The 26,468-nt window shown below is 38.3% G+C and overlaps 3 protein-coding genes across 3 annotated transcripts; 1 reads left to right on the top strand and 2 right to left on the bottom strand.

The window, feature by feature from the left end:
- Positions 1-3,957: 3,957 nt before the first annotated feature.
- On the top strand, positions 3,958-4,767 carry LOC139196066 (uncharacterized). Its single transcript, XM_070821729.1, has one exon. It carries the CDS (start codon positions 3,958-3,960, stop codon positions 4,765-4,767), a length of 810 nt encoding a protein of 269 aa, XP_070677830.1.
- A 3,928-nt stretch (positions 4,768-8,695) lies between these two features.
- Positions 8,696-13,398, bottom strand: LOC103439154 (cyclase-associated protein 1). Its single transcript, XM_008377704.4, has 10 exons — positions 12,819-13,398; positions 12,106-12,274; positions 11,950-12,014; positions 11,445-11,760; positions 11,225-11,372; positions 11,025-11,134; positions 10,809-10,864; positions 10,677-10,733; positions 10,274-10,417; positions 8,696-9,288 (listed from the first exon to the last, which is right to left on the bottom strand). The coding sequence occupies exons 1-10, from the start codon at positions 13,092-13,094 to the stop codon at positions 9,199-9,201; spliced, it is 1,431 nt and encodes a 476-aa protein (XP_008375926.1). The 5' UTR covers positions 13,095-13,398; the 3' UTR covers positions 8,696-9,198.
- Positions 13,399-14,894: 1,496 nt separating this feature from the next.
- On the bottom strand, positions 14,895-19,074 carry LOC103439155 (probable receptor-like serine/threonine-protein kinase At4g34500). The gene is made up of 7 exons (XM_008377705.4): positions 18,227-19,074; positions 16,544-16,648; positions 16,330-16,452; positions 15,935-16,105; positions 15,713-15,842; positions 15,418-15,627; positions 14,895-15,240 (listed from the first exon to the last, which is right to left on the bottom strand). The coding sequence occupies exons 1-7, from the start codon at positions 18,784-18,786 to the stop codon at positions 15,220-15,222; spliced, it is 1,320 nt and encodes a 439-aa protein (XP_008375927.1). The 5' UTR covers positions 18,787-19,074; the 3' UTR covers positions 14,895-15,219.
- Positions 19,075-26,468: the final 7,394 nt, after the last annotated feature.

Genomic DNA, 26,468 nt, shown 5'->3' with positions numbered 1-26,468 from the left:
TTTCACTTGAAGGTACGCATCTAACTCATTTATGAGTGTGATGGGATTGGAGGTAAAATTCAAAAGATCATTTGAGCCTCTAGTTTACAGGGATGAGGCATGATTAGCTTTGTAACTGGGAAATTGAGGCTTCTTTTGAATAAACCTTTCATTTTTCATGAAATTTGGTTTAAGCTCAGGGTGAAGAATCTAGCAATGATCCCACACGTGTCCGGTAGCATCACAATGTTTGCATTTGAGATGAGGATTTCTTCCCTTGTACTTCTTATCACTGGAGAAGTATTTTTTATCACTGGAAAAGTAAGCCCTAGCTTCTGAGGTAGTTGTCATGGTACCAGTGTTCATAACCTTTTTCCTTACTTCTTCCCTTTGAATTGTTGCACAAACATTGTCCCTTATTAGCCGAACTTACTCATGAAACCAGGCTCTTATTAGTAGCCCGCCTATGGTGGCGCTATCCACTACTAGAGTAATATTGTTCAATATCTAAGGCATGTTAATCAATATTCAGGCGGTATGGTTCCTTATGCTGGAAACACTATGCAATACCAGGGAATCATGTGTCAATACTAGAATGCCAGTCCACAGTGGTATGGAGGTGGAAGATACTAGAATGTCAGAGAGTAGTGGCGGGGCTGTCAAGCAGGCAAACCTAGATGATTATAAACTACACATGTACACACAATGAGTTTTAGTTGAGCGATCCTTTGTAAACTAACTCTACAATGTATTTTATCGATTCAGCTGCATGTTTATATGTGTGTGTTAGTTGATGAAATGAAAGGATGTAACATGTAACAAGTGGATCTCCCAAACTTGCGGGGTTTGGTTTGCACAAGGAAGACTTGGTGAAGCACTTTGCGGTTTAGTTGTAACAAGTCTGCACTAGGTAAAATGTATGGACATGAAAAAAGCCGTGTGAAAACTTGAGGAGAATCGTGGTGCCCAACACTTAGCATGGCACCCTTTAGAGCAAGTCCACCCCTAAGGACTTTGTGCCAGCACCCAGCCCATTTATCCACTCCAGTGAACAGTAACAGACTCCAATGAACAGTAATAGGCCAATGCATCTCCACCCCTTAAAAAATGCACTGGCACCCAGTGAAAAAATGCGCTGGCACAAACGATCTCCACCCCTACAAAATGCGCTGGCACCCAACCCATTTAAAATATTTTTAAATTTTTTCTAAAAGAAAAAAAAAATAAAATAGTTTTAATTTCGGATAGGATTTTTAACCAATCTCGTAATGCCACGTGTCATTATCTGAACGTACTATTTTGTGAATAGATTTCCACTAAGATTTTCAACCAATCCCGACACGCCACGTGTCACTTCCGGGTTACAATAATTTAGCCAAGATTTCGATAAGATTTTCAACCAATCACGTAGTGCCACGTGGCATTGTCCAGAACCTCATCCTTTCTTTTTTTGTCCATATAAACCCTACATCCCTACATCCATCCTCACACCAAGCTCAATCCTTCTTTTTAGCTCAGAATCCTTGTTCATCGTTTTCAAATCTTGAGTTCTTATTACAATGTCTTCTTCAAGAAGAGTGTATAAACAGTTGCAGGAGCAACAGAAAAGGTTGTTGGCACAACAGGCAAAATTGGCCAATTTCGAGGAAGGTGGAGGTGGAGATGAGGCTTTCTTCATGGAGGAGGAGGAGGATGATCACCATAGAAGGCAGAAGGCCTCACATTCCTGCCGTGTCATGGAAGCCGTGGGTCAAATAGCCAAACCAAGACGTGCTGCAAACCTCGATAGAAAAAGGGAAAAACTAGGTAAAGATCTATTGGAAGATTATTTTATTCCCAATAGCATATTCCCTGATCATATTTTTAGACGTCGTTTTAGAATGCAACGAAATTTGTTCGACAAAATCATGAGTGATATTTGCAACCATGATCCATACTTTGTGCAAAAAGATGATGTTTTTCATGTTCTAGGTCTTATTCCCGAGCAAAAAATTACGGCATCCTTGCGAATGCTTGCATATGGAGCATCTGCAGATCTAGTGGATGAGATCGCGAGGATGGGAAAAACAACTGTTCGGAGTCCCTGATGTAGTTTTCCTCTGCAATTGAAGCCCTTGAAGGATTTATTTTGAAAAACATGTTCATTTGAGCAACATCATATAGCATGCAATTAACAAATTAAAGGCGGAATCATGCTTGTATGCATTCAAAAACAAAACATTACCCATGAAATTCAAAGCCTAGTAGATTGGTGAACCAATTAATCAACTCAAAACAAAGTGAGTTGAAATTAATACCTTTGTAGATTCCTCTTTGCATAAGCAAAGGCTAATCACCCAAAGAGATAGGGCCTTCATTCCTTGCTTCTTAGATCCATGGATTTGGATGGAAGAATAGGTTCTCTAAGTTCCCAAAATTGAGAACCTCTAAGTCTCTTCACCAAGGTTAGATTGTAGAAGAAATGAGTGACCTTGGAGTAGTAGGATTGCTAGATGTACCCTCCAAGGTGTTAGCTTCTTTAGAGAGAAAATGGAGAGACAATTCTCACCCATTTTCACCCAAAATAAACCCTTAATCACATTAATGAATATTTGGCTATAAAGTCATTTATATAGTCACTTCTTTAAGTGACCTAAACAACCAAAACCCTAATTCATACACATATGGCCGGCCATTTAGGGAGTTTTGGGCTTTTGGGCCTTAATGAATCTTTATTCATTAAATTGTCATACAACTTAAGTTAATGGGCTTGACGTTCGAAGCCCATTGGGCCTTAAGGTCCAAAACTATCCCGAAGTCTTTAACGAACTTATTCGTTTGATTAATTAACATATTAATTAATCCTTGCCATAAATAAATGATTAAACCATTTAATCATTCTTACTCATTTCCGTTTAATCTTCAATCTCTACCTTTTATGGTGTGCGATCCATTAGGTTCCTTTTAGCGAGGCAGTGGGCGATTAAAACAATTTTACATCGATTGTGAATTGAAACAATTTTCAATTCTCCCTTTAGTGGTTATACACGTATAGGGCTTCCACAAACCATGGTTGACGCCTAGCAGCATGTCATGGTTACCCAAGCTAATCAGAAGAGGTTAGAGAACCTATTCAGTTCAGGATTACAAATGCAATACGGTCCTTCTCTAATCTAATACTCTTGACCACATTGTTTGGTATGATAGTTTATTTACTCATGTCTACTATCCAATGTGAATCGTTTGCTTATATGATTTCCTTGAATGTGATTTGGAACGCATTCCCCAATCTCATTCATACTCTGGCCAGAGATTCCAAATCATATCATAGAGTATTCTCCCTCAACTGTTTGAAGGTTAGAGATCCCTTGTTGCGCATTTACTTGTCTCCATAGCTAAGTGACTTAACCCCAACGATGCCGTGACACCCCTAGGGGGTGAATTAGACATAATCAAAGATTAAGGACTTAACCATAAGACAACTGTGATGCCTCAGGTCAAAGGACTACTTTGCATTATCCCAACCATGAGTTCTCATGTGACATGGAATATAAGAACTCTTCGTTGATCACGTTCAGTGAACTCATTCTCTTATTGAGCACCTACGTACTTGTCTTGATGTCACACACACCAATGACTCGAGACTAGTCACTCTCCCTGAGAGAAGACACAGTACGTACTGATCTTAATGGACTGTCAATGCCCAATTGGTAATCCTATGATCAGGAACATTTAGGAAGTGTCTACGAAAGAATGGTCTCATTAATCTAACTTCATTAGATTGCATTCTCCCAATCACATATTCCTTGGACTTTATCGTTTAAGCATATAACATTTATATGAGACGGCTCAAACAATAATCTTTGCCCTTTATATGTTAAACTAGATTAGTTTAACATTTGAAATGTCCGTAAAGTATCATCATATGATTGGTTTTAGGGCACATTTCCAACAGCCCTCTACACCAAAGAGTACCTTCGAACACCCACGCCAAGGGACATGAGAAGGCTTCTAAGGAAGGGTGAGATGCGAGGCTTCCCTGGCATGATTGGAAGCATCGACTGCATGCACAGGACTTGGAAAAACTGTCCAAGTGCGTGGCAAGGAGCATATGGTGACAGAAAAGGAGCCAAAAACATCATTTTGGAAGCGGTGACTTCATTTGATACATGGATTTGGCATGCTTTTTTTGGTGTTCCAGGAGCTCAGAATGGCATAAATGTCCTTGCCCAATCCCCAGTATTCGACGAACTGTTGCAAGGAAAGTCGCCGAGATGCACGTATTGGGTTAATGGTACCCAATATGAGGGATCATACTACCTTGCAGATGGCATTTACCCAAGGTGGTTAACATTTGTCAAAACAGTGCCACATCCACAGACTGAAAAGGAAAAACACTTCGCAAAATGTCAAGAAGGGTGTAGGAAAGATGTCAAGCATTGTTTTGGTATCCTGCAAGTTCGTTGGGCGATTATCAGGGCTGCAGCTAGAATGTTTGATGTCGAGGCTCTTCGATCCATCATGATGACGTGTATTATTCTCCACAACATGATTGTTGAAGATGAGTATGATTATGATGCCGTTGATGAATATGAGTCGGATCTGATGAACAACTCAAGAACACGTATCTACTGTGCTCATGACCGGACCGAAGATCCAGTGCAACACGTGCCGTTGGAACGCGATGGACGTTACAATGAATTGATCGTTCAGCGGTATACTGATGTGCAAGAGCCATACTGGCACGTAACCCGCAAGAATGACTTGATTGAGCACCAGTGGGGATTGCATGAAGGCGAAGATAATTAAAATGAGGCTTGTGGTTGAAGAATAAATTGTATTTTTTTGTAAGTTTATGTAATTCTATGTAGTGTGTTTTATTTTTAAGTTTATTTGGTGAGTTTATGTAATTCTATGTAGTGTGTTTTGTTTTTAAGTTTATTTGGTGAGTTTATGTAATCTTATTTGGTGAGTTTATGTAATTCTATGTTGTGTGTTTTGTTTTTAAGTTTATTTGGTGAGTTTATGTAATCTTATTTGGTGAGTTTATGTAATAAGAAATAACATAAAAATTACATAAGAAATTAAATAAAGTTCAAAAGAAAAAAAGAAATAACATAAAAATTACATAAGAAATTAAATAAAGTTCAAAAGAAAAAAAAAATAGAAAAAACATAAAAATTACATAAGAAATTAAATAAAATTCTAAAAAAATAAGAAATTACATAAAAATTATACAAAGTCTCTCGAGTTAGGATATGTGGTGCTAGGATCTTGGTTGCCATGATTTGTGTAGCTAGAACCCCCTTGACTTGTTTCCGCATCTCTTGCACACCTCCTTCGTATGACATCTCTTTTTTCCGATGCCCAAAAATATTTAGCATTCGGATACAGTCCTACTAGAGACTTGCTCATAGTGTCACGATTTGCTTGAGCCATCCTTTCTTCTCTAAGCATTTCCTTTTCTCGATGAAGTGCTTCTCTAACTAGCTCGTTCTCTTGATTAACTACTTCTCTTTGTCTCTCAGATGCCACATCACGGGCTTCAGTAGCTACTATTATTGCTGCCCAAGCATCAACTTTTTCATAATCTCTAGCCTTTTCCCATGCCATGTTCAGTTCACCTTGGCGAGTAAGTTCCTCCATATATTTAGTGTAGTCATTTTTGGAAGAACTACCTTTTTTCTTTGATGCCTTTTTACCTTGAGGCTTGAGGGACTGACGAGTCGGTTGGGTTTCGGGCACTTGTTCAGGCGTCCCTTTCGTGTCTTGAAATGTGTTGGCTTCTTCTTCGGCCATGTCTGGTTCTGGAGAACTATGTAGACCCATACCGTGCATGACAACTTCTGGACCGGTTGCCACAATTTTGTATTTAGGGAAATCTTTGACAATTTGCCAACATTCCCATCTAGTGAATGATTTGTTCTGGTTCTTTGAATTGTAGAATGCTTGAGCTTGTAGTGTCTATAAAAATGTGGGATAAGATAGTGTTAAAAAATGCGGGTGTAACACAAATAAATAAATTCAAAATATTGATACGGGTGGAATGCATATAAATTACATAAAAATGACATAAGAAATTAAATAAAAATTACATAAGAAATTAAATAAATTAAAATTTTGATGCAGGTGGAATGCATATAAAAATTACATAAGAAATAACATAAAAATTACATACGAAATTAACTAAATCAAAATATTGATGTGGGTGGAATGCGTATAAATAAATAAAAATATTGTCACCTGATCCGCTAAACTTGTCCCACTACGGAGGTTACCGGAAGCATGAGAGATGGCGTTTTTCCAACAAGTAAAGGATGCATTGAGTTTTTTCCAACGACCTTGAAGACCTTGACTAGTTCTAGCGTCTTTTCCATGTACCTCACAAAACGCTTTCGTAATTTTACTCCACATTTCTCGCTTATCCATCTCATTACCCGTAATTGGGTCATGAGTAGTGTGAACCCAACATTCACACAACGTAACATCTTCAATGAGCTTCCACGAAGAAATTTTTTCCTCACAAGGTGTAGAAAATATTGTAATGTAGATAGTATAGAAAGTGTAGAAAATATTGAAATGTGGTGTAAAGGTTGAAGATGAGGGTTAGGTATTTATAGGAAAAAAAAATAACATTTTTAAAAATTTTCTGTATTTTTTTAAAAAATTTCTGTATTTTTTAATAATTTTTCTGTATTTTTTATAATTTTTAATACATTTTAATAGAGTTAATTAATTTGGACCGTTGGATTTGAAAAATATTCAAATCCAAGAGCCAGGGAGTTGCCACGTGGCCAACGGTCATATTTCTGACTGTTGGGCCTTTTTTTTTTCTGAAAAAAAACACGTGGACCATTGATCTATGATCGAACGGTCCATTTTAAAAGTAAAATTCAAATTTTTTTTACCGTTGGAAATCCAATGGTCTAGAAAAACTAGCCGTTGGAAATCCAATGGCTATGAGCATGCCACGTCGCTGATGGGATCCGGAACACAAGTGGGCTGACAGCACATCTGCAGCTTGTCGGCTACTCGTGCCCAGGCGCGCTTGTCGGCACGCGCCAGCCAAATAGGCCGGCTTCTTGGTCTGTCAAAATTGGGCTGGTCTGTTGCCTGGCATGGGCTGGGTGCCAGGCAACTTTGTGAGCTAGAGCAATTTGACTGAGGGCCAGGTTGTTTTTTGTGCTGGGGGCTGGGCAAAGCAAGCCCTGGTGGACTTGCTCTTAGAGCAAGTCCACCCCTAAGGACTTTGTGCCAGCACCCAGCGCATTTATCCACTCAAGTGAACAGTAATATACTACAGTGAACAGTAATAGGCCAAAGTATCTCCACCCCTAAAACAAAAAATAGCCTAGTCTATTTTATTAAAATATTATTTTTTTATTATAAAATAATAATTTTATTTTTAATTTCTGAATTTATAAAAAATAATAATAATAATAATAATAATAATAAGTTTATGTATTTTTTAAAAGTGAAATTCTTAATTTTTTGTGGGAAAAAACGTGGACCGTTGATCTGTGATCGGACGGTCCAGTTTAAAAGTGAAATTCAATTTTTTTTTACCGTTGAAAATCCAACGGTCTAGACTAACTAGCCGTTGGAAATCCAACGGCTGCAAGTGGGCCACGTTGCCGAGCCCGGGTTGTGGTCTGAGTGCGCTTGCGCGCGGGCCCCGCCGTCTGATTTCTTGTCTCCTACTCGCGCCCACGCAAGGGTGAAGGCCATGTGCCAGTGCAAAAAAGCAAACAGGCCAGTCCCTTGGTCAGTCAAAAATGGGCTGGGCTAGAGACTAGCATGGGCTGGGTGCCAGTCAATTAGGTCGGCTGGAGGGGATTCACTGGGTCCTGGCCTATTTTTTCGGCTGGGTGCTAGGCAAAAAGTCCTTCGGTGGACTTGCTCTTAGGGAGGAGGACGACACCTTATATATTAAAAGGAAAACTAATGAAAAGGATTTGAAAACTTTGAGTTTTAATGATAAGGACAAAATAAAGGATAAAGTGAATAGTACCATGATTGACTTTTTAGTGTAAAAATGTGGTTTTTCGTTAAAGTGAATAGTACTAAGAGCTTTTCGTTAAAGTTCCCATTATTAAACCCATGATTCCGTGCCAATAACACAAGCATCATATAAAAAAAGATATCACATTCTTTGTATTATTGGCATTGACACGTAAGATCATAATAAAACAAAGCAAAGGAGATTTGAGATCATCACTTGAAACTTTGCGAGGATGAAATGAAAACACAATTGGTTTCAACTTGAACACAAACCACATAACAACTCAAATGAATCGGAACTCATTTGAACTCCGAGGTTAGGCAAGAATAACATGTTGCATCGAGGAGTTTTTTCTTTCTTTCTAAATTTCTTCACTCGTTGGGTTAGGGCCAAGCCCCATAATAAGACTTCTTACAGTAAGGCCTGGTAGCCGAGTGCTTGGCCGAATTGGGGGTCTCTTCTGACTTTGGACGCAGCTGCCTTTATCTTCCTCCTATTGTCTATCATATTTTGCTAGAACATGTGTCTAGTTCCGAAACAGAGACCCATTTGTGGAAACTCTCGCGGTTAAGGTTAACTTACCTGACGAATTAGACTAAAGTGAAATCAAAATGAAATTCCAAGGACGAAAATGTAACAAAACTATTGAGATGAAAAGAAAAATCCAAGACAAGTGTCTACCAGTGCGATTTGGCCTTAAAAAATGTAACAATTTTATAAGTAGAGCCAAACACATTTCAAAGTTAGCACCATTGATTAAACCCCCAATCTGAAATTTATAAACTCATACAACCAACATATATTTCGGGTCCTCCATTCGTATACTTTTCTAGTACAAACTTTTAACAGTCAAAACCAAGAACTTAACTGCAAATGTATAATCGTGAACAAAAAGACGGAGATAGTGTAAATATTACATGAGCAAAAGCGCTCATTCCAGCTCACTCGCAATTGCGAAAAAAAACATCGCTACAACACTCATCTACAAACAAACTTCCAAAAACACCGTGCAAAAGAATCTCATTTTTCGTGAGACATGTAAAAGAATCCCCCGGTTTGATAAGCCCGACAAAAGACCAGTGAGATTGATAAGAGCATAACCAGCAAGGCTGGGAATGTGTCACCCTTATAAAATGAAAGCAATTGAACAAAGGAGAAAGTAGAAAGAAGCCACTCAACCCATCATAGTATTTTTTTTTTTCAAGTACGATATAATTGGGGTATAAAAAGAGTCCAAATTACCCTCCTGCCGAGTGAGAGACTGATGTAGTTTCAAAGCGACCATCCTTGAACACATGAATAAACTGTTCTGGCAAAGCATGCTCTGCCTGCAAGATAAAAGGTCGTAAGCTCTCCCTGGTAAACTCAAGAAATTGACGAAACAGTTAGTGTTACTTTGATTAGCAAAGATGCATTTCCCTTGTAATGCAGGAATTTAGTATCCAAACAGTCAGAAAGTACATGCAACCCCTCATTATATCATACTCCAAATAAAGAGGGTAGAAAGTGAAAATAGATTTAATGGAGTGAAAGAAAGTATCAGCTTCATGGGAGCAAACAAGAGATAATGATCCTACTACATTGTACGTGCCCAGAAGCTTATGGTGTATTGGTAAGTTAAAATATCATAGTGAACAAACTAACCTACAGAACCTGAATTCGTTAGGTACCAAAAGAAAGGCTTGCGTCTTCAGGCTCTTTTATACAAGCCAGTAGCCATATATCATACACAAGGCACCGCAAGCCAATATCATCATCCAACTAAAAGAACATAGCAATCCTAGCATAAATCAAGTGAACCAACCCTAAATCCCACCTTCCCACCTAAGTTACCAGTGAAGTGGCTGGACATATTTAAACAGGATTTGAAAAACACTAGTACTTCATATATTGAGCATCTACACGAGAAAAATGGTAACTAAAGGCCAGTTGTCCAACTGTTGCATACTCCACTTTTTACATCGAATTTAAAAAGGTAACTTAAATTTCAAGCAGAATCATGTATAACCAGGGGAATATAGATAATAATACATTACAAGCTACTTCAGCAAACCTTTTAGCAAACATAAAACATGCACCATCTCTACAAATAACATATGTACGTATGCACCCCAGATCTAAGAAGTATATTGTGTTGTAGGCCAATTATTTAGGAATTGAAAGAACCATTTGAACCAGTAGCTTGCATTCCAAGATAACTTGGAAGTTGCACCCAATATAACATTATAACTTGGAAGTTGCAGGGAAGAACAATCAAGCAAGCCTTGAAAATAATAAAACAAATACAAAATAAAAGAGAAAAATGGAACACACCCAATCACCATCAGCTCCGGAACTGGGTACCAACACATTGACCTCACTGGACTTAGCAGTTGTTATAGATGCCCCCAGAGCATCTTTGCTCAAATAAAATTGGCAGCCAGCTGTGTTGTCCACTGAAACAGTAGGAGCTGAGCCCTAAAATAACATACAATGAATGAGTATAACAAAGATCACAAGATCATTTTCTATATCATATAAGAAACCAATGAATTGTTATATTTGGGATGATAATGATGCCAAAATTCAATTTTCATGTCCTAGAATCATATTGCATATAGAGATCATGCAGTGGTTTTACATAGCATTATAAATGAAGCCAGTGCATAGTATTATGATTGGCAACACTGGAGACATCCACTTAAATCGCTGAAAGTTTTATGAGAAGAATTCTAACCTGGCATTGCACCTCAACACAGTTGCAATTTACAATTTCACAAGCAGCCACAACATCCTTTGTTCACAAGAGAACACACAATTAGCACAGAGACATCAATATGTATTGCTTCATTACTAAACTCACACTAACCGTAAATAGGACTCCCATTTTAGTGCATTTGTCAATGGTAATGTTGTTTACTTTCCCTGCACATTGTGCAAATAATTATAAGTTCACATGCTTTTTGTACAAGTACCATACTGGAGAACATACATATGGAATACAGCATAAAGTTTGTAAGGAAGGCAATTTAACGTTTAATATGTTTATACAATTTAAATAAAGTTTTTCATGTGGTTAAATCACCTTGAATTTGCAGAACAGAATCTTTGCACCCAAAAATATATACAGACTGTTTTGAATCACTTTCACTAATAACCAAATCTTTCTTCGCAATCTGATTCTCAACAACCCACCTGCCAGGGCAATACAATGAAAAAAAAATTCATTTACCGTTTTTACTCCCTCACATGAAGTATTAAACATAGTAGAATGATCATGTATACTTGCGACCCATTTGGAGCTCAAACTTTGGTGTTCCTACTTTAGCAACAGCAGGTGAACTCGTACGACTTTCCTTCTCATGGGTACCAATAACGCCAGTTCTATCGGCACGATTCTTTGTCTTCATATCATCTGTCACCTTTCTCAGACCTAGGGGACACAAAAACCAAATCAGATCTCTCCAACATGTACTGACAATTTAATTAAAAGAATAAAAATTACCTGAAGTAACAGGCTTTCCAGAATTAATCTCTTGGAAAACAGCTGACATCCCTTCTTTGGGGCGAGATGATGAAGCCTGTGAAGTTTCAGAGCTAAAGAGTGATGCTGAAGGAGGAGGTGGAGGAGCAGGGCCACCTGGGGCAGGAGCTTTTGGTTTTGAAGGAGCAGCAGTTACAGCTTTACCAGTTGAACTCCAAACTGGACCCAACGGATAGAAACTCTTAACATAATCTCTTAAACCAGGCAAATACAGTTCCTTGAGAGCTTTGGCCCACTCTAAATGATTTGGGTCTTTGGTTTTATACTCCACAAGAATCTGTATAATTATGAATTACAGAGTCAAGACCTTGTCACTGTAAAACTTTACTTTGATGCAATCATTACACGATTGGTGATAATTGATAAGTACTGCAAGAAAAAGGACCTGTGCAATTAAAGCATGTGATTCTAGGACATGCAGTTCCTTTTGTGTAAATTACCAGATTCTTACAGACGTGCACAGTACCTTGTTGCAATAAAATTCAGCCATCTGCCAACTTTCTTCGACGTGTGCAATAGGCATGCTCATACCTTGAAAGAGACAAAGCACAATAAGGCATTGGAAACATAAATGAGTTTTCATCTGTTTGTAATGCAAAATAGCAACCGTCTATTTTCTTACCACATTCTTTCCCTGTATATGCAATCCATGCCAAAGCTGAAAGACTGTCAGCAGCAGTCTTCAAGTGATTAAAAAAATCAGACCGCCTCCCTTCTGTCAAAGAATTTGCCTTTGTGATTGCCTCGTTCAGTGGTTTCAGGAACTCAGCCAACCCTGCATTGTCAGGTTTCTGCACAACAAGGAACAACCCATCTAACATTATATTCATCTCACTAGCAAAGGTACAAGACAGAGTGCAGTTAAAGCAAATAACCTCCCTCATTCCTGCTACCATCGACATTCAAAATATTCATAGCTACACTAGATTCTAAGCAGACAATTTCGTTGTGCAAAAGTATTTCAAGAAAGAGAAATCGAAAGCACGAGTGCTGTAATACCATATATAATCCTAATACCGGTTTATCTTTTCCTGATTTTCCGCTAACATTTCATTGGTAATTTGCTATGGTAAGGCACCCAAATGTCGATTCCATATTTCGAAAGCTCGTAATTGTTATTATCATTTGATACGAAAAAATGTACACGCACAAATCGGATCCAAACGCAACAAGACAGCACATTCCTTCCATTGCCCTTTACATAATCAATCACATTATCAACATTTAGCATCAAACACACTGTTCTTAACCTCAATTCCGCAATCCATAAGCCAAAAAACAAAAAAACGAAAAAGAAAATCCCAAAAGCACAAGGGCATTACGCGCAAGACTGACCTGAGTTTGCTTAACCTGGATAAGCAGGTCCTTCTGAGCAGAAAAAGCTTGCTGGAGAACCTTAGTGATGTCCAACACCTGCCCCCCAATCTTCTCAGCTGCGGCCGAAACCCTACCCAGGTACTGCCCAATCAGATCCTCATAAGCCAAAATCGACGGATCCAGCGGCGCGTCGTCGAAACCCCTGGCCGTCGCCGAACCCCCACCGGCGGTCAGCGACAGCGCCTCCAAGCGCGACACAGCCGATTCCAGCCTCTCTATCAGCTTCTCCTCCATAGCCACAAATCTCAATCACTCTCTCTCTTCCACACTCTGTGTCTTTCTCTCTCTACGGATAGATTAGATCTGGGTGGGTGTGGCCGTTAATTAGTAGAGAAATGAGATCGTTCGCTGCTTTTTTCTTTCTTTATTTTTATATTTTTGGGATTTTTTCTTATTTTCTGACGCCGAAAGGTGAAAAGGGCATTTCGATTTGGCGGGTGTTAGTCTGAGAGTCTTTGCGCTTTGTTTGGGGCTTCAAGTTTAAGTGAGACGTGGGGACACGTGGCGGGAGTGGAGCGAATCTTGGCTGTTTGTTCGTGCGTTGTTGTGGCCACCTGTCATTATTTAACTCAATTTTTGTGGGACGGTGTAAGGTGGGCCCCCCTACACTGATAGCGTGCGACCTAAGTTGGAAACGTTTACATCTTGGTCTTGCAGTACCAGATCAGTTCAGCGTTATAGCTCATTCAACGTTCACTTGGCTACACCAAGTTCAGTTTGAGAGGAGAGTATTAACCATAGTCATTAGTGATGATATGGTTACTTAGTAATGAAGAATATAGTTAGCTGAAATGTGTTGGTAGGTTGTCATAAGGATAAGATTGGTTAGTATAGTTAGAAGGGTATTATTGTAATTAGGTTATATGGCTATATAAGGGATTGTATAGCTATCATTTCCTTAAGTTCTTTTGTATACATTTTCTCCATTTTTAATCAATACAATCTTTCTAGTTTTTCTCTCTATCATCTTCATCTTCCTTTGTACCAATTCTTCATCTTTTACAATGTAGTTAATATGCTGACATGACATTTTGATCCAATTAATTATTACTTCTTTTACTAAAAATAACTTCAAAATAATAAAAAAAAAATTCTAGGACATCCAGATCCAAAACAATCGAATAAAAAGGCGTTATCAGCTGGTTTCGGTCCCTAAACGTATAAGTTTTCTACACCGGTGTATTTTGGTTCACTATCTCTAAGTGTTGTTGTATAAGTTTAAATTTTGAGATTTATGTTTATCTACAACATAGATCTCAAAATTTAAACTCATCTAACAATGATAAATAAAGCAGTGAATGAGCAAAAATATTTTATTTTCTGCACTATGAGCATAGCTAGCCAAAGCATCCGTAGCACCATTTGACCTTGCACTGCATCAATAATCAGTTTTGAATCTCCCTGCACTAGAATGTACGGCATGCTTTCGTTTGCCCATTTCAAAGTTTGGAATCCCCCGAATGAAGAAATCCAATCCATATTGGGTGGCTTGGTCGTGGAGCTTAGCAGTTTAGGCCTAACTCTAGTATTATTGTTACGTTAATCAGCATCCGCCTCGCGCAAGATGGATCTGCACGCGATCTATTCCTTGACAGCTTAAGCTTTTCGGGTAGATATTGGCTAACAGCAAGTCATGGTACCAATAACAATGCATGGATTTTTACCAACAGAGGCACTGCCTTGCAATGTTGGTGACAGCAGACAGCAGGGATCGAGCAACAATATAAGTCACTAGAGTCAATGTTTTGTTGAATAAGAAACTGGTTCAACTTCCAAATTTTGTTTCAAGTCCAAGTAGAAGATGGATTCGTCATGACGGAAACTCATACCTTATAATTCCAGCATGAGTCATTAGTAATCCATCTCTCACTTTCAACTTGAACAAAATTTGGAGACACCAAATGAGGCCTAGGGGGTACGATTAGAGTATTTTGGAAACATTTGTGGATGCTAAATGGAGAGACTCAAAACCCGTTAGTCCGTCCCAAAAACTACTTGACTCAAACTACATTTAAACTGATAAAGAAATGAAGATTCCTAAGAGACCTTACATATAAAAATACCACATCAGTAGATATATATTTACAAGCTCATCTACAAGTATTGTGCTGAACATATCAACAGAATCTATCCGATCAAGAAAAAGAATTTAGAAATTTATATATGCACATTCAATACTTGTAATTTCTTTTCTATATATACTAACGGAAAATCATGTACGCATGGCGCCTCAGGAGTTGCCTATCGGCCTAAAAATCATCATCTCCATCTCCATCTCTCTTTGTTACTGTCCCCCGGTATACTTGGATGTGTATTGAACAATACTGGAGGCAGCTACACGGGAAAGGGAGAGGATCTTTTATCGAGGTGATCGATTTTCCTGCAGATCAGAGAATGGCATACTGAGAAAGCTGAAAGTGCAGAAAATGTTAATTGAGGAGATGAGCGCTCCCGTGGTCTTGATATCAAACAAATAACAAACTGGCAAGAAACTTGTCGAAATTATCATACATGTTATCCGCAATGCATCTATAAAGTACTGAACATAAAGACTTACTGAACGGAAAGGGAAGTCATCTGCCTCAAGCATATGAACAATTTGCCCCATTTTCGGTCGCTTATGGACATCTAAATCTATGCATCGAAGACAAACCAGCAATGCTCGCTTCATAGCTCTTGGAGGGGGCTGAACTGCAATCAGAGGATCAACAACATCCTCTCCACGGTGACTTTGGATCATTCCTTTAAACCAATCAACCAGGTTCATCTGATATACAGAAACTGTAAACAGTTATGATATTGATGCAATGCTTCTATAGGAAGAACCGAAGAAGAGGAGAATTTAGTTTTACCTCTCCGGCTGGTCTGGAATAGTCAATTGGGCTTCTTCCTGTAATTATCTCCATGAGTAGAACTCCGAAACTATATATGTCACTTCCCTCGTTAAGCATGCCTGTGCTTGCATATTCTGGAGCTACATATCTACAGAAAATTATAATAAAGAATCACACAGTTACACACAGCCTCGACAATGCATCATGGAAGTTATCATTAGGATTTGAGAATAAACTAACCCGAATGTCCCCATAACGCGTGTAGTCACATAGCTGGCCTCAGATCCTAAGAGCTTGGCTAGACCAAAATCTGATACTTTCGGGTTCCACTTTCTATCCAGAAGAATGTTGCTGGATTTTATATCACGGTGCACCACCTTGGGTTCTAACCCTTCATGCAAATAGGCCAGCCTGCCAGAGAAACAAGAAACATAAGTTTATCTAAAGCGGAAGGATGAAAAGTATTTTCATAGCAATACTATGAAATCATGAGAAGGACAAACACAGCAAAATCTTTTACACATATTTTTCGTTGTACAACTGCTAAGTTACTTAACCCTCATGTTAAATTCACTTTTGAATAGAAAGAAAGGAAAAACAAGTGAAATGAACAAGAAGTAACAAAATTATCTCACCCTTTTGCTATCCCGATGGCGATTTTCATACGAATATCCCAGGTCAGAGGGCTGACAGGCCCAACATCGCCATGCAACCATTGCTCCAAGTTGCCATTGTCAATGTATTCATACACAAGCATCCTGTCAGATCAATAGAAGTCCCCACGGACATGTTAGACGCAAAAAGAGGTTCATCTCAGTTTACCTAAGGGATACAAAAATGGAGTTTTACCTTTGAGCACCTTCTGCACAATAACCAATTAGACCCACCAAATTCTTATGCTTTACTTTCCCAATGGCTTCCACTTCCACCTTAAACTCGTTCTCTGCCTGACCCCTATGCATCAGATGACAAGCAGCAATGAGTTTCGAGTTGATGAAAATATACGACGAATGCGGGATCCATATCAGCAGACTAAGATTTGCATTCATGGCAAAGAATTAGCACATTGTTCTGAAAATTACAACGCCCTACTAGACATTAAAAGCACGTCCCTTGAATCATGGAGAACAAGCAACTTCACTCTATATACAGGCAATAAATACTTGAAATATCCGACAGCATATAAGGATCAAGGCACTGTTTTTGCTCTTCCTCCTATTAGCTTTCTTTAGTATATACATTATTAACATCTCAACATAATTTTTTTTTCTTTGACAAGCGATATTCTGATCTATTCTAATATATGACAAGGGAGATTCAAACTTGGATGCAAGAGTGCAAACTCTTAACAAACTGGCCTAACTCACGTATACGGTTGCTGACAAAAGTAATGTTTGGTCAATCAAAGGTGAAAACGAAGTGAAAAGTGAAAGCAAATTCCTTCAAGGTCAGACATAGCAAATGAGACACTGAACGTCTAGAAAGCAAAAGGAAGAAGTCATAATTTGCATTGGAATAGAAGTATTCAAAAAAAAAAAAGTAATAAAAAAAAAAAGAAAGGAAGAATAAGATTGATAAAAAGCAGAAAGTAGCCATTTTCTTTTCCATTTTTCATAATTCCATGTACAGTAAAGCGGAACAAGGGGAAAGGGGGTCTCTTTTCCTTTTTAATCAGACGATAACCAGGTCACTCAGACTCATCAGTCTACTAATCACCAGTTCAAAAAGTATATTCTACCAAAATAATGTTGGAGAATAATTAAAAATAAAATATTATGTACACCCAGAACCCACAAATAATAGGAAAAAGAAAAGTAAAAATAAATAAATAAATAAATAAAAAGGTTTTCATTTATTATTTTTAACAAATTTAGTTAACAGAATATTACTGCGACGATAGTTCAAATCAATTATACGTTTTTATATAAAAATGTTTAAAATGCATGTTAGAGCGCAATTAGCCTAAATATCATCACATAACTCTTTTTTTTTTTCTTTTTTTTTTTTTTTTTTTTGAAGACCAACACGGCCGACCCCACTTAGTGGGAAAAGGCTTTGTTGTTGTTGTTGTTGTTGTTGAAGACCAACACGAAACTTACATATAACAAGGTGTACGCGTACTACTGCACGTAAGTTATAATCCACCACCACAGCACCTTAATGCCACTTGAGCTTAGAGAATTGAAATTAAAATATATAAGAAAAATATACATTATAAAAAAAATAGTATTAACCGTTGACCACTAAAAACATTATTGAGTTCACAGCGCAACTTGGATTGGATCTAAATCCTAGTACACAAAAATAACCAAATACGTGTATCATTTTCCTAAACTAATCCCCTATTTATTCAATTTTTTGCACAGAAAATAATTCCATGAAATAAATAAAATGAAAATTTCATATTTTTTGTCAAAGATTTATTAAATTAGACACTAAATTAAGCATTGACAAAATTCGAATTCACACCATTATTAAAAGACTCACCTCCTTTCCACGAAATTTAAATTAAAAGTAATAAAATTCACGTACTTGTTGTTCAGAAGGTTCTTGACGGCCACGACGGAGCCGTCCTGCAACGCGCCCCGGTAAACGATGGCGTATCCGCCTTCTCCAATCACGTTCTCTGGAGAAAATCCACGTGTCGCGATCTCCAGCTCCTTCAAGCTATACCACCGGCCCCACCCGATGTTATGCGGGCCCGACCCGTCACTCTCCAGCGCGCTCCGGTTCACTTTCCCTCTTTCGATGTCAATAATCCCCGCCACCTTCTGCGGAGCCTCCTTAAAATTTTCATTTCCCATTTTCCGCTCGCAATTGTCGGCGGCGCGTGGACTTGGGTCCTTGATCTCGGCGATCTCCTTGGAGACGAGGGGGATTGATCCGGAGCTGTGCTTCACGCGCATCTTGCGTTTTCTGGAGACTCGAGTTTTGCAGAGGCAGAGGAAGATGAGAAGGGCGGCGGAGAGGAGGCAGACAACGAGGATGGCGATGACGGCGTAGAGTTTGAGGTTGAATAATGGGGTTTTGGCTGTGAGCTTGTGGGAGAGGGAGTTGTTGGAAGTTTCAGTTGTCTCCCTGGGAACCGCCATTATTTCCGGCAAGTAAGGTTGATGGACAATTTGAGCTGTGAATTTTCTCCGAAAGAGAGAGATAAAGGTGGTGGGAGTGTTTGTTGGGTTGATGGGAATTATCTTGAAGTTAAAGTTCAGTCAGCAATTTAGACTGTTGGAGGATTTTGAAGAGAGAGAGAGAGAGAGAGAGAGAGGAGAGAGTGCGGTTTCAACGGAAACAAAAGCGAAAGGCAAAAATTGAAGGGAAGGGAAGGAAAGAAAATAAAAGAGAGAAAAAAGGGTAAAAAGGAGAGAGAGAGGAAGGAGGAGTTGTTAGATTTTTGGGTTTGGTATGTGGGGTTATTACAGAACCGCCACTGTAGTGTATGGAACATCCAGCCAAATCACAGTGACCTCTAACCCGTTTGTTAAAGCGAAATATTTCGAACTAGACTAGTTTTAAAAATTGAGCTGAATTAACTTGTTATGAACTAAGCAATATAAGAATAATAAAACGTTTGATACGAAATCGAATTAAGCTACAAACTAAAATATTTTTAGCCCTTGTGAATTATTAATCCTTGAAAAAGAAACATTCACATGAAATATTCACGGTAAGTCTGACAATTTCTTACATAACTCATTAACTCGATTTGAAATGACACAATAATAACAAGTTCTAGGTCCACCTGTTAACAAGTTAGATCTTTATCAAGTCTAAATAATCTGTTTGTTTAACGCAACGCGAAACGATATGAACATAACAAGTTCCGGGTCAATTTGTTAATGAGTCGGGTCACTATCGGTCACCTGTTACGAACTCATTAAGGCGACAGGTTTGACACTATACAATTATTAAGAAACGAGTATAACACGAAAATGACACAAGCATTACCCGTTTGTTAATTATTTATTACTTAGGATTCCAAAATTGTCCATATCACCATTTCTTTTCCATGGTACAATCTTTTCGTATGTATTTATACCAAGCTTTTATTTGCTCAAAGTCCATTTAATTTGTATCGACAAATACTGGACGTGTGAATAACATTTTGTTATTGATATATGATTTTTTTTTTTACTGTTATTGACGACTATTCGTTCTTTAATAAAATTCGATGCCCTATCAACTCCAGATCGGTCTAATTGAAAGCGAAGAAAGGTTTGGAACTCCCAATCAGAGTTTGAACTCTCACAAATGCTTCTCTTGCAACCACCAACTCTACTTTGGGATACCATTTGACTCGAGAGCCAAAACTAGAATAGCTTTATGTGGTACTAGAATTGCATGAAAAACAATCATCAATATTTTATGAGATGCCTCTTATATGAAGGAAAATTAACGAAAATTCAAAAAAAAAAACTTTAGTTTTAATTAAAAATGACAAATAAAGGTGTAGTGAATAGTATCAGGAAAAGGTAAAAATGTGTTTTTCATTAAAAGTGAACAGTACCATGAGTGTTTCGTTAAAACTACCCTTATATTATAATAACTAGATGAAACACACATTGTGTGTGTGTAAATATAAAAATTTAATAAGAAAATGCTTTTTAGCCAAAATTGTAACATCCCGGCCTGGGCCCCCACCACATCCCGCCCTCGACTCCACCGTAGCACGATATTGTCCATTTTGGGCCCCGACCATGCCTTCATGGTTTTGTTTCTGGGAACTCACACGAAAACTTCCCAGTGGGTCACCCATCATGGGATTGTTCTCGCACGGACTCGCTTAACTTCGAAGTTCCGATGGAATCCGAAGCCAGTGAGCTCCCAAAAAGCCTCATGCTAGGTAGAGATGAGAATATACATATAAGGCTTACAGGATCCACTCCCTTGGACGATGTGGGATGTTACAATCCACCCCCTTAGGAGCTCGACGTCCTCGTCGGCACATATCCCGGGCGATGTGGGATGTGGTAGGGGCCTGGGCCGGGATGTGACAATTTGGTATCAGAGTCAATCGCTACGTGGTCGTGTGCTGACGAGGACGTCGGGCCCTAAGGGGGATGAATTGTTACATCCCACATTGCCTAGGGGAGTGGATCTTTTAAGCCTTATATGTATATTCTCATCTCTACCTAGCACGAGGCATTTTGGGAGCTCACTGGCTTCGGGTTCCATCAGAACTTCGAAGTTAAGCGAGTTCGCGCGAGAGCAATCCCATGATGGGTGACCCACTAGGAAGTTCTCGTGTGAGTTCCTAGAAACAAAACCGTGAGGAAGTGTTCGGGGCTCAAAGCGGACAATATCGTGCTACAGCGAAGTCAAACCTGGGATATGGTGGGGCCTAGGTCGGGATGTGGCCTCATGCTAAGTAGAGATGAGAATATACATATAAGGCTTACATGATCCACTCCTCTGGGCGATGTGGGATGTTACAATCCACCCCTTTAGAGGCCCAACGTCCTCGTCGACAAACATCCAGCCAGGGGTTGGCTATGATACCAAATTGTCACATCCCAGCCCGGGCCCCCACCACATCCCCAGCTCGACTCCACCATAGCACGATATTGTCGGCTTTGGGCCCCGACCACGCCATCACGGTTTTGTTTCTGGGAACTCACATGATAACTTCCCAGTGGGTCACCCATCATGGGATTGCTTTCGCGGGAACTTGCTTAACTTCGGAGTTCCAATGGAATCTGAAACTAGTGAGCTCCCAAAAGGCCTCATTCTAGGTAGAGATGGTAATATACATATAAGGCTTACAAGATCCACTCTCCAGGGCGATGTGGAATGTTACAAAAATAGTTCATGAGATTTGCATAACTCCAATTGAAATCGATAGAATTAGTCCTTGAGTTTGTCTAAATTTTGGTCATTCCGTGAAAAATCTTCATTAAATAAGGATAAAATGACAAAAATACCCTCAATTTTTGTCAAATCATTTTGGCTTATTGTGTATTAAAGTGAGGGCATTTTTGTTATTTTGATCCTTATTTAACATAATTTTTCACGAATGACCAAAATGATTGATGGTGGACAATCTCAGTATCACTTCTATTGATTTCAAATTTTAGGGTGAGGAGTTATGCAAATCTCATGGACCATTTTGATTAAAAAACCATAAGAAAAAAAAAACTATAATATGAAAAAGAGAGAAGTTAAAAGAAATGTGAGACAGAGAAAAAAAAATGTGGATTTTTTTCTTTTCAAATTAGAGATATTTGGTGTGTGTGAAATTACTACTGCTCTTGATTTTATTTTGTGCTAGAAGCCAAATTGTTGTTTCACTACTACAAAATTAACTATAATTGGCGGTTCAAAAACCGACAAAAAACGTATATTATTGTCGGATTTTAAGCAAAATCCGACAGAAAATGGATGCAGTGGCGGATATAATAAGCGACATAATTGCTTGCGTCAGGAAATGAATTTTCCGACAGAAAATACTCTAAAACCGACAGAAATCCTGTCGGATATAACCGACAATATATATATTTATTTATTATATTTTCTGTCGGATAAAACCGACAGAAATTACTAAAAATGAATCAAATCATTACTGTCGGATAAAACCAACAGAAAATATATTAATAAAAAAAAATTCTGCATTCACCATCCGAAACCTCGCCGGAGCTCGATTTGATGGATTCAAAGTGCAGTAAGGTGTAATGTTGAAGAGCTTCATCTTGATTTTGAAAACACCGTGTCTTCATTTCCATCTTACATCTTTCGTTCTCAGTCTTTGCGCTCTCTATCAGTGAACTATCGGGGGATTTTTGAAGTACCGTCTCTATCCTTTTCCAGTAATCTTCATTACTTGTCATTGACTTGTGTTCAAATATAAGACGAGAGGGTTTTCCAATGGGTCTCGTGTTGCTGCAAATGCATTAAGGAGTTACATCTTTATTATATTAAGGCTATGAAAAGTATCGCCATTGAAAGTTCGCATTTGGAGTCCTTCTCTGTTTCCAGTCATGGTGAATCCGTGCACCTTAGTGTATCTGGTGAGAAACTTGAACAAACACCCAAAAACCCATCAGATCCCTCAATGGGCAAGAAAACACATCAGATCCCTCAAGAACTTAAACAAACACCCAAAAACCCAAGAAAACACACACAAAAGCTGATAGGGATTTATGGCATTTATGGGTTTTTCAGATCTAAAAGAGTGAGTGCATGTTCTTCCTCAGTGCAATCTCTGAGAGCGTGAGAGTGATGGAAGCTAACTAAGGACATAGAAGGAAAGATAGGAAAAAAACTGTGTGCAATCTCGAGCAGCATCAGCATCATAATGTTGTGCTAACCGTTCTGAGCGACGACATCCGCTTGTAGCACCACCACCAACAGCATCCAACCCACTGAAACAAACAACACAAAATTATTCGCCATATGAGAGACAGAGAGACAGAGAGCGAGAGGGAGAATGTTACCTTCTTCTTCGCCATATTCGAGATAGCGAATGAACTTTGGTTGAAAGTGTTCGAACTGGAAGTAAATGAGGAGAGGAGAAGGTGAAGGAAATGAGGAGTGGAGAAAATGTGGAAGGGAGAAGCACCGGCGCAAGGAAGAGATGGAGAGGTTATCATGTGGAAGTGTTCATTACTATCGGTTAAAACCGACAAAAATTGTTTTTAAAAAATAAAAACCGACAGAAACTCCTCATTAATGTCGGTTATAACCGACAGAAAAAATGGCGGCTACCGTCCCCCCAAAATTCCCTCTGAAAATTTTAAACTTTCCCCCAAATTTTAAAATTCCCCACCCCCCCAAAATCTTGTTATGATTTTAAAAAATAAAATAATAATAGTTTGGTTTAATAAATAAATAAATAATATGTTTTTAAATAGAATATGTTTTTAAAAATTAAATAAACAATTGTTTGGTTTAATAGATAATAATCCACATAAAATATGCGATAAAGAAACAAAATCTTATTTTATACTTAATAGAAGTATAATATTAACTCTTAAGTGTTTGTTTAATCTACAATTTTGACGCAATATGCAGTCTACAAAACTTTTTTCAACGATCCAACCGTCAAACTTATTTGTACACGGTCCGAGATTGCATACGTAAAAAATCGTAAAAAACAAACATTCAGATATTACGTAACGGAACAAAAGTTTTCGACGGTTATAAACGAAAAATCACAATTTAACAGTTATTTTAGCTCCGATTTTGATGATTTTTTACAGCTACTCTCCTCAACCCTATTAGAATGTAATAAATAAATTCGATCTTTAATTTAAAATATTTACACTAGTGGATACCACAAAATCATATTTTATACTTAATAGAAGTATAATATTAACTCTTAAGTGTTTGTTTAATCTACCGTTTTGACGCAATATGCATTCTACGAAACTTTTTTCAACGATCCAACAGTCAAACTTATTTTTACACAGTCCGAGATTGCATACGTAAAAAAGCATAAAAAACAAACATTCAGAGATTACGTAATGGAACAAAAGTTTTCGACGGTTATAAACGAAAATTCACAATTTAACGGTTATTTTAGCTCCGATTTTGATGATTTTTCACAGTTACACTCCTCGACCCTATTAGAATGTAATGAATAAATTTGATCTTTAATTTAAAATATTTACACTAGTGGATACCACAAAATCTTATTTTATACTTAATAGAAGTATAATATTAACTCTTAAGTGTTTGTTTAATCTACCGTTTTGACGCAATATGCATTCTACAAAACTTTTTTCAACGATCCAACCGTCAAACTTATTTGTACACAGTCCGAGATTGCATACGTAAAAAATCGTAAAAAACAAACATTCAGAGATTACGTAACGGAACAAAAGTTTTCAACGGTTATAAACAAAAAATCACAATTTAACGGTTATATTAGCTCCGATTTTGATGATTTTTTTACAGTTACACTCCTCGACCCTATAAGAATGTAATGAATAAATTTGATCTTTAATTTAAAATATTTACTGTCACAGCCCGTCCCGAAGGTACATTTGACGGGAACGTGAAATGACTGAATTGCCCTTAACGGGCATTAAGGTACGTGTGTGTGAGACGTTGTTGGTTCAAATATTAGGCAAGATTAAAAGAAAATGCATATGTGAGTTGGATTATTAAATTGATTTTGTTATGTTGGTTAGGGATTAGACAAATGGATGGTGTAGATTGAATTTTGGGACATCAAAACCCTCCATCTCTCTCTCTCCATCCCGTGGTCTCTCTCTCTCCTCCATCTCGAATAACCCTCTCTCTCACACACCCATACGTACAGAGACACCCAAAAACCTTCCAAACTCGACGGATCGAGGCAACCAAGGTATGCATCTTCATCCTTTTGACGTTCTGAGTTGAATGGTACTAGTTTTAGGAAGTGAAACCTTCGGAATCACGTGAAACCCGAACCTCCATTTTTGGTCACTGTTCATGCAAACGTAAAATGTTGATTTTCAAGGAATTCTAAGCTTGTAGTGAGCTTAGTGAGGTCTCAAGGAGGCTCGGAGTACTTCGTTTGAAGGATTTGGACGTCGGGATCACGTGGTTCAACTTTGGCCGAATTTCTTGGAATTTTTCCGGTGAGATTTCTTTATTTTTAGAGCCTTAAACTAGTCTATCGTGATTCTTCATGTTTGGGGCTTCAATTTGGTATAAAATACGAAGAAAATGGGTGAAAAACGAAGGAGAACGAAGAGTTACAAAATTTGCCGGAAACCGGCCGCCGGAAAAACCAGTCCGGCGAGCCGAGGAGGAAGAAGGTGCGCGTGGACCCGGGCCACCCACGGCGCGTGGGGGCGCGTGGGACCTCCAAAAATTTTTCTAAAAATTTCTCGACGTCCGTGACGTCGAGTACGTCGATGTGGTATATTCATATACCCAAATTGAGCACCGTATGAGAAATTATTACGAAATGTTGGTGATGTGCTTTAAATAATGTTATTTTAGTTGTTTCGCATATAGGTGACACTTATCCCGAGGACGAGCGCATCCAGGGATGTCACGGGGGTTACGACCCATCGACTTACCAGTGAGTGGGCAGTTTTGTTTTCGTATTACCTATATACTATTGTTTTTCCCAGAAAATGCATTTATTTGAAAATATGTTTTTTTTAAATGCCATGCATAGAATTATTTGAAGAAAATATGAATTGTTATATGAATTATATGATTGATATATGATGCATACATGTGCATGGTGCTGTGGAGGCACAGGTAAGTCAGGTGAGTTCATTATTCATTGAATTGTTTGATGTGGAGACGTTTTAAGCTCATAACCTGCACCCTAGGTGTTAGTGCTTATATTATTCACCACACCGCACCCTCGCCTTGGATCCAAGTAGGTGGATGTCGTACAGACTATGTGAGGGTTCCGACATGCTAGTCGTATAGATCACTAGGTGTGATTCTGACTAGTGGGTGACCTTAGTTATGCGTGCTGATGATTGATGAGAGAAGCACTAGAGCGTATTTTTACACCTTTCATCGTACAGACTACCTTACGTAGTTTCGAGTGATGTGCAGAGTAGGGCCGTATAGGTCACTGTGGTGACTCCGGCTGAGTGAGATATTGAGCTATAGAATTAATCGTATAGGACCAACTGCAGGGTCTCTGATTGATTCCTTATTTCACCTGATTTATATTTTGATTCATGGCATGGCATATTTTTTTTCTTGAAAAATGTTAAAGACTTGGGATTTGAGTTTTGAGATTACATATGGTTTTATATATACTATTTTCTGGGAAAGTATACAGGTTTTACGGTGAGGGGTTAGAAATGTTTTAAATGAAATG

This window comes from Malus domestica, chromosome 05 (assembly GCF_042453785.1).
Source record: "Malus domestica chromosome 05, GDT2T_hap1".
Classification (NCBI taxonomy): Eukaryota; Viridiplantae; Streptophyta; class Magnoliopsida; order Rosales; family Rosaceae; genus Malus; species Malus domestica.
Note: the sequence above shows the minus strand (reverse complement) of the source record. Positions and strands in the feature narration are given on the sequence as shown.